The sequence below is a fragment of the Bubalus kerabau genome, chromosome 2, assembly GCF_029407905.1.
Source record: "Bubalus kerabau isolate K-KA32 ecotype Philippines breed swamp buffalo chromosome 2, PCC_UOA_SB_1v2, whole genome shotgun sequence".
NCBI lineage: Eukaryota > Metazoa > Chordata > Mammalia > Artiodactyla > Bovidae > Bubalus > Bubalus kerabau.
This window is the reverse complement of record NC_073625.1, coordinates 119,721,567-119,730,465: the sequence shown is the minus strand read 5'-3', so window position 1 is coordinate 119,730,465 and position 8,899 is coordinate 119,721,567. Positions and strand designations below refer to the sequence as shown.

At 50.1% G+C, this 8,899-nt stretch overlaps 1 protein-coding gene across 1 annotated transcript in view; it reads left to right on the top strand.

Moving 5' to 3' along the window:
• Window positions 1-2,928: 2,928 nt before the first annotated feature.
• The window catches only part of LOC129644468 (basic proline-rich protein-like), a gene marked incomplete at its 5' end in the record, with an annotated part of 44,601 nt that continues 38,630 nt past the window's right edge, over window positions 2,929-8,899 (top strand). Inside the window, 3 exons of the mRNA XM_055570094.1 lie at window positions 2,929-3,310; window positions 3,446-4,036; window positions 4,262-5,298. Of these exons, the coding sequence (XP_055426069.1) occupies window positions 2,929-3,310; window positions 3,446-4,036; window positions 4,262-5,298 (2,010 nt within the window). The remainder of the gene's footprint in view (window positions 3,311-3,445; window positions 4,037-4,261; window positions 5,299-8,899) is intronic.

The following is an 8,899-nucleotide window of genomic DNA, read 5'->3' as shown; positions in this document are numbered from 1 at the left end:
AAATTTGCATAAGATTCATACCCACCACAAAATCACATACCGAGTAAGGGAAGAATGGACAGTCCCTCCACCTCCAACTTCTGTTTGCTACCTGTGGGGCTTTGGCCAGGTGGGTTGAGGGGACTGGCCCAAAAAGTTGAAAACACCAAGTTTCACTTTATTTGCTGCATAGAAAAAAACTAGTCTTCACACTGCAGTGAACTCCCCATCGCCCCTCGGCCAAGGGATGACTCCATAAGTACACCCTCCTGGCTCCAGGAGGACCCACATGCCATGTACCAGGAGCCATGAGATTCATCCCTACCATGGAGAAAGCATCTACCCAGATGCACAGCCCATATTCAGAGACTCAGCCAGAAACTCTCCCAAAGCTACCTGTCCCTTCCCCCAGAGCCTGAACATTTTTAAAATTAAGAAAATATCTCTTTTGGGGGGAGTAGGTCTATCTGACCTTACAATTACCCCAATAGTTTATAAATGATCAGTGGTGCTCATTTATCAACTCTCATTGCACCTTTTACTTCCTCTTCCCAGAACAATTTGTGTGACATGCTTATTTGTGTAAACATGCATGCGTGCATGCTCAGCTGTGTCTGACTCTTTGAGACCCCATGGACCATAGCCCACCAGACTGCTCTGTCTATTGAATTTTCAGGCAAGAATCCTGGAGTGGGTTTCCTCCTCCAGGGAGACATTCCCAACCCAGGGATTGAACCCGTGTCTCTTGAATTGGCAGGCGGATTGCTTGCCACTGACGCACCTGGGAAGCTCTTTGTTTGTGTAACTGTCTAATCTCTGTCTCCTGCATTAGAACTTCCATGAGGAAAAGGACTGTGACTTGTCCTTTGCTGTATTCCTAGTTTGTGGCACAGTTTTTGAAACACAGATGTGCTCTGTTGTTACTTCCTGAATGAACATGGAACGATCACATTTGGCCAAAACCTTAGTGATCACCCAGCCCAATGCTCTGAGAGGCTAAGGCCCAAGAAGGCTGAACCACTTGCCTCAGATTTCAAATTTGGTTGAAAAAAATCCAAGGACTTCAGGCAGACCCCATGGACAGTAGGGGCTGTAGACCCCACCAGGCTGCTTTGTCCACAGGATTCTTCTAGGCAAGAATACTGGAGTGGGTTGCCATGCCTTCCTTCAGGGGATCTTCCCCACCCAGAGATTGAACCTGTGTCTCTTATGTCTCCTGCATGGGCAGGCATTTTCTTCACCACTAGCACCACCTGGGAAGCCCAACCGGCTAAAGGTGTCATTACAAAGGAGGAGGAGGAGACAGGGACGACAGAGAATGAGATGGTTGGATGGTATCACTGACTCAATGGACATGAGTTTGAGCAAACTCTGGGAGATGGTGAAGGAGAGGGAAGTCCGACATGCTGCAGTCCATGGTGCTGCAAAGAGTCGGACATGACTGAGCCACTAAACAACAACAATCGTTACAGATTGTGACTAGAACACCTCTAGTCACCTAAAGGAAAGGAAGTTGTTGGGAGAGGTGCAGATCTGATCATCTGAGGAGGTGACATTTCAACAAAAACCTCCCTACCCTAATTGGCCTTCCTACCGCATGCCCTCCCTTGTCCTGTCTCTGCCAGCTTTTTTAGACCAAGGTCAGTAGCTTACTCTCTGGTGGGGGAGTCCAGCTTTATTCTAGGGCTCTGATCTACACTTCTCACCTTGGGCAATGTGCACTGATAGAAGATAGCAGGCCACTTGGAACCCTCTCACCAGAACTTGTAACCTTTCCTCTAAGGCAGCTGTGGGAAGAATCAACCTGATTTTGATCTGAACTCGGTTCTTGTGGTGGCTGGAGGGAAATGGGCACTGGGTCATGTGACCCACCCTCTCTCTCACCCAAGGCTGACATGGGTGAATTAAGGCCACTCTGCTCTACTTTCAGAAAAAGACTCAGCCAGAAGAAACGGAAAATAAAACTCATCCTTCAGAAAGGACAGAACTCAAGCAAAGCTCTAATACTTGTCTTAATTTCTCCAAGTAGAATCCAAGGGTCAGAGCTGGCAGAACTCTTCTAATTCGATGATGCCATTTCACACAAATGGAGACTGGGGAATGGAGAGGAAAGTGGCCCATGGAGGTCACAGAGCTATCAGAGACATGGCTAGCATCCAGGCTCTGGGACCCCCAGTTCTTTTTTCTTACTGAATCATGCAGTTCACTCAAGAGCCCTAAGCGTATTTGATTTGGGTGATTCAGTTGATCTCTACCCCACTAGTACCCAAACTCTAACTATCACTCCCAGAAGGGTTAGCCTGTAGCAGATGCATGCCACGAACTTGGATTATGTGGACCTACATCTATGAGATACTGATCCAGGGAGGACTGTTTCCAACAAAGGTTATCCAAGCAGGCCTCAGCTGGGAGCTATCACCACACAAAATCTGCCCAGGTATGCAAGAAAAGATTTGCACACCGCTATGTGAAACCAACGGAGAAGGCAATGGCACCCCACTCCAGTACTCTTGCCTGGAAAATCCCATGGATGGAGGAGCCTGATGGGCTGCAGTCTATGGGGTCGCGAAGAGTTGGACACGACTGAGCAACTTGACTTTCATTTTCACTTTCATGAATTGGAAAAGGAAATGGCAACCCACTCCAGTGTTCTTGCCTGGAGAATCCCAGGGACAGGGGAGCCTGGTGGGCTGCTGTCTGTGGGGTCGCACAGAGTCAGACACGACTGATGTGACATAGCAGCAGCAGCAGCAGCAGGTGAAACAAGGATTCCTGGGATAAGTATCTAAGTCTTCCCAGCTTCTGGGATCTGCTGGGACAGAGTGAAGGAAGCAAGGATAGCTCACTTTCAGTAACTCTGCTCACCCTTCATGTCCTCCAACACCATCACCTCCTATACCCCCTTTGCATCCTCTTCCACTTTTTCTACATACACCACCTCCATCATGACCTCCACCACCACCACCATCTCCACCACCTCCACCATCTCTACCACCACAACCATCTCCACCACCACCACCATCTCTACCACCACAACCATCTCCACCACCATCACCTCCACCACCACCTCCACCATCATCATCACCATCTCCGCCACCACCACCACCACCTCCACCACCATCTCCACCACCTCCAGCACCACGACCACCACCTCCACCAACACCACCACCACCTCCGCCATCACCACCTCCACCTCCACCATCACCACCACCTCCACCACCATCATTTCCACCACCACCATCTCCACCACCTCCAGCACCACCACCACCACCACCACCAGCATCTCCACCACCACCTCCACCACTACCATCTCCACCACCTCCACCACCACAACCATCTTCACCACCACCATCTCAACAACTTCCAGCACCACCACCACCACCATCTCCACCACCACCATCTCCACCACGACCATCACCTCCACCACCACAACCATCTTCACCACCACCATCTCAACAACTTCCAGCACCACCACCACCACCATCTCCACCACCACCACCTCCACCACCACCACCACCTCCACCACCACCAGCATCTCCACCACCACCACCTCCACCACTACCATCTCCACCACCTCCAACACCACCACCACCTCCACCACCACAACCATCTTCACCACCACCATCTCAACAACTTCCAGCACCACCACCACTACCATCTCCACCACCACCACCTCCACCACCACCACCACGATCTCCACCACCACCTCCACCACCACCACCACCATCTCCACCACCACCGCCATCACCACCATGTCCTCCACCAATATCACCATCACCACCTCCACCATCACCACCACCACCTCCACCATCACCACCATCTCCACCACCACCTCCACCACCACAACCATCTTCACCACCACCATCTCAACAACTTCCAGCACCACCACCACCATCTCCACCACCACCACCTCCACCACCACCATCACCACCACCACCACCACGATCTCCACCACCACCACCATCACCATCACCATGTCCACCACCACCACCATCTGCACCACCACCTCCACCACCACTGCCACCACCATCTCCACCACCACCGCCATCACCACCACGTCCTCCACCAATACCACCATCACCACCTCCACCATCACCACCACCACCTCCACCATCACCACCATTTCCACCACCATCTCCACCACCACCACCATCTCGACCACCACTGCCATCACCACCACCTCCTCCACCAATACCACTACCACCCCCACCATCACCACCATCTCCACCACCACCTCCACCACCACAACCATCTTCACCACCACCATCTCAACAACTTCCAGCACCACCACCACCACCACGATCTCCACCACCACCACCATCACCACCACCTCCTCCACCAATACCACTACCACCTCCACCATCACCACCATCTCCACCGCCATCTCCACCACCATCTCCACCACCACCTCCACCATCACCACCACTGCCACCACCATCTCCACCACCACTGCCATCACCACCACCTACTCCACCAATACCACCACCACCTCCTCGACCATCTCCACCACCATCTCCACCACCACCACCACCACCTTCACCACCACCACTTTCACCACCACCACCACCATCTCCACCACCACCATCACCACCTCCACCATCACCACCTCCACCACCACCACCATCTCCGCCGCTGCCACCACCACCACCACCACCTTCACCACCACCACTTCCACCACCACCAACATCTCCACCACCTCCATCTCCACCACCACCTCCACCATCTCCACCACCACCGCCGCCATCACCACCACCTCCTCCACCATCACCACCACCACCACTACCATCACCTCCACCATCACCACCACCACCTCCACCATCACCACCACCACCTCCACCATCACCACCACCACCATCTCCACTGCCATCTCCACCACCATCTCCACCACCACCACCACCTTCACCACCACCACCACCTTCACCACCACCACTTCCATCACCACCAACATCTCCAGCACCTCCATCTCCACCACCACCTCCACCATCTCCACCACCACTGTGCTCTGCACCCCCTCTCCATGTCCTTCACTGCCACTGCCTCCATTCTACCATGACTACATCCTTCACCTCCTCCTCCACTCCCTCCATTACTTCTCCCACCTCCAACACCAGACCACTCCACTATCTCCTCCTCTACTTCCTCCCTCACCACCTCTATAACCACTCCATCCTACAGTTCTTCCACACCATCATTAGTACAACCACCCTGTTCTGGCACCCCTCCACCGGCTCTACCTCTGTCTCCTCCACGCCATCGCCAATACCATCCACACCGCTTTTAATTCCCCTACCTCCTCCACCAGCACCCCCTTTATTGTCTGTAAGCCTACACTGTCACCTTTACCACCACCTTATTTATAGCATTAAAAGAAGTTTTCCTACCAAATATGCTTCCTAGAGCTTAATACTTTCAAAGCTAAACAGGTGATCAATTTGAATCTATAGATAGAGTCATTGAAATTCACCTCACATTTGAAATAAATTAGGGCTGTTAATTCCCTCTCTTCCTGCTTATTTAGAAATTGCTTATTTGAACACACACACACACTCACCATCTCTCTCACACCAGGACCATAGGTACTCTGAAACGAGGCAGACAATGGTGGCCTTGTTGCAGGAGCCTGATATTAATAGACTATTCCTTTTGATTTCAGCCTGGAAACATTGGCAGCAAACCAATGTGAGAAAAGAAGGACTGTGTAACAAGAGTTTAAAAAAGAGACGAAGAAAAAACCCAACCCAGCTTTGATCACAAGGATCTGAAGATGAATTGTGGTCATTTCACAGGTCTCTGGGTGGAGGTTAATGTCATTTTGAAACAAGGAAGCTGGGTTAAAAAAACCCAAAAAACAAGCAAACTGAGAAGGGATGCACTTTCTGATGGAATGGGGTCCCCGCGACAGAGGATCAAAGCTGCTTGCTATGCAGAGAATGAAGGATTATTCACTTTCTATTTTTTCACGCCTGCAGCACACATGGGGATCTAATTGGTCAGGATGCGAAATACAGACAGGCAGCCCAGCAGCAGGGCAGAGCCCAAAGGGGGAGGTGACGGCTTTCTGCAGCTGCAAACCATTAAAGGCAAGCTCACCCCCATGCGCTGCTTTAATTGCTCTTCTGTGTGTTTCCTCAGCTCACAGGCACTAATGTCTACTTCCCAGTCTTTCTGATCTTGGAGGTGATGAGCTTGACGGCTGTCAGGCCTGCCGGGGTCAGGGAAGGCAGGAGACATGTCTCAGGGGAGTGAGGGCAGGGCTGCAGGGCTGGAAGAGGCCTAAGTGCTGGGCAGGAACTCTGCAGGCTCTGCCCAGTCTCATGCTGCTTCTTGCTCCTGGGGCTCTTTGTGTATAAAGCCAAGGCTGTCTCTGGGGGTGGTGTTTTCTCAGTTCCATTACAGCAGGGGAGACACAGGACAAAATGAAAACCTACAGCACTGTGTGGTATCTGACCCCAGGCCCACCACTCAGCCTCTCTGACCCTTCACTTCCTTGCCTTTGAAATGGAGTGTATGCCTACCAGCGGCCTTAACATTACCTGATGTCATGAAATGCTAACCAAGGAAGGGAAGTCCCTGTTGGTTGTTATCACCTCTCCTTGAACCTTCTCTGCCAGCCTCTTGATCTGCTTTAGGTTTGAGTCCCCCTAGGTGTCCCTTTTGGCCCTTCTCAGTGCCCCCTACCTGGTGAAAGCTGCCTGACTACCCAGGTGTTCATGCAGGTTGGCCGCGCCCTCACCAGGCTGAAACCCTCCAGCCGCTCATTCCAGCTCCCATCTTTCCTCTCTTAGATGTTATCCTCAACCACGTCCTCCTGCTGGCATTGCTGCCTCCAGTCCTTCCCGGCCCCATCTGCCCTCTGCCCCCATTTCAGCCACCACTGCTCTACATATATGAAGCTGCAAAGTGCAAGGCTGGCCATCCACTTCTCTGCTGAAAACTCTGGCAGCTCACTATTCTGTTTCGTGCGTCCCTTAGTACTGAATGCCTTCATCCTTCCTTGGTCTGACTCATCCTTTAAGAATTATCATTTCTCCTAGGTGGCCATCCTCAGACAGGATGATGGCTTCTGCTAAGCATATTTGTGCATTCACAGTGCCCTGTCATTGACCACAATGGATTAGAACCGTTTAGTCATTCCTCCCCTTAAAGGTGTCTGTCTCTTCCACTGGAAAATAAGTTTTTTGGGAACGGGACTGCATCTTAATTCATCTTTGTACTTCTAACACGTGGCATGGCTAGCAGAGTGCCTGAAATAGAGCAGGTACTCAATAAAGGCATTTATGGCTTTCAACTGTTATTTATTTGTCTCTGCCTACACTACCCAATGAAGGTGAAAGCATTTGGCAAGATGGAGATGTGTCTGATTCATTTTGTATTCTGCACAAAGCCCAGCACAAAGCAAACTCAAGAGAGAGCAGCTACTTCTGCTGTGTCTGGCTCACTTAGGGCTTTCTTCAGCATCTAGAACAGAGTTTTGTACACAGGTGCTCGATACATGTATTTTGAATGGATGCGGAGACTAAAAATCGTCACCTGCCATCTGGTTCTATAAGATTGAAGTCACAAGTCACTGTCGTCTTTGAACTTCAACATACCCTGAAAGGAGTAAGAGGTGGAGACCAGGAGTGAGGCGCTCTGTGCTCTGGAAAAAACTGGCAGAACAGTAGATAGATATTTTCAGGAGAAGATTTTATGAGCCCAGTTTCTTATACATTCTCATATCTAGAAAAGCACTAAAATCATTAGCAACTGCTCCTCCAGACTAGCAGCAACCCTCTGCCAAAATGTGTGCTTGGTTGCATGTACCCCCTTCACCAAAATCACATATATACTGAACCCACCCCTCTACCGCCGCTCCCCTCCCCCTCACCTCTTCCAAGCAGTTCCTCAGAGCTGCCTGAGAGACTGTCTCTCAGGCCATAGTCCTCATTTTATCCACAATAAAACTTAACCCACAGCTTTCATGTTGTGCTTTTTTTTTAAGTGAGCAGATAAATAGTGGTATTATAGGAAAAGCACCTGTCCTGATTAAAAGAACTGATTTCTAGTCAGATGTAACAAACACTGACTAAATGAGGTCAAAGAGAACTGATTTTCTCCAAAATTCCATTCCTCACCCCAAGCCCCAGCAAACATTTACCCATCTTGCATCCATCCAGCTGCTCAGGCCAAAATCTAGAAGTAATATTTGATTCCTCTGTTATCTTCACATCTCACATGCAATCCTCTAAGAAGTCCTTCAAGCTCTCCTTCCAAAATATATCTCACCTCTGGCATAAACTTGACAGCCACCACCCTGACTCAAGCTGCTACCATCGTGACTGTGCAATTGAATTGGTCTCCCTGCCCCAATACACTCACACACACACACACCCTTTTCATTTCATCACCTAGATCTTTCTGATATCACTCCAGTGCCTTCCCACTTTACTTAGAATAAAATCCAAACTTCTATCCACAGTCTACAAACCACACAGAATGTGGCCCTGTCCCCATCTTCAGCTTCCTTTCCTCCTGGCTCATTTCCTTCCAACTGCACTCGTCCTTCTACTATTCCTGGAGTATTATAGATTATTCTCACATCAGAACTTATTCCTTGTACCTCAAAAACTCTTCCCCAAATATTCCCACTCTTAGCTCTCATGTCACCCGTAGGCCTTCATCAACCCTAGGTGTGGTGTTTCATTTTACTTATCGACTAGACTACCAGGTGCCCAGATATTTGGTTGAACATTATTCTGGCTGTTTCTGTGATGGTATTTTTGGATGAGATTCACATTTGAATGGGTGAGTCCAATAAAGCAGCTTGCCTTCCCTAGTGTGGGTGACCCTCATCCAGTTGCTTGAAGGCCTAAATGGAATAAAAAGGCTGACCAACCTTGGGTAAGAGGAAATTTCCCCCTAACTGATGGCTTAAGCAGGG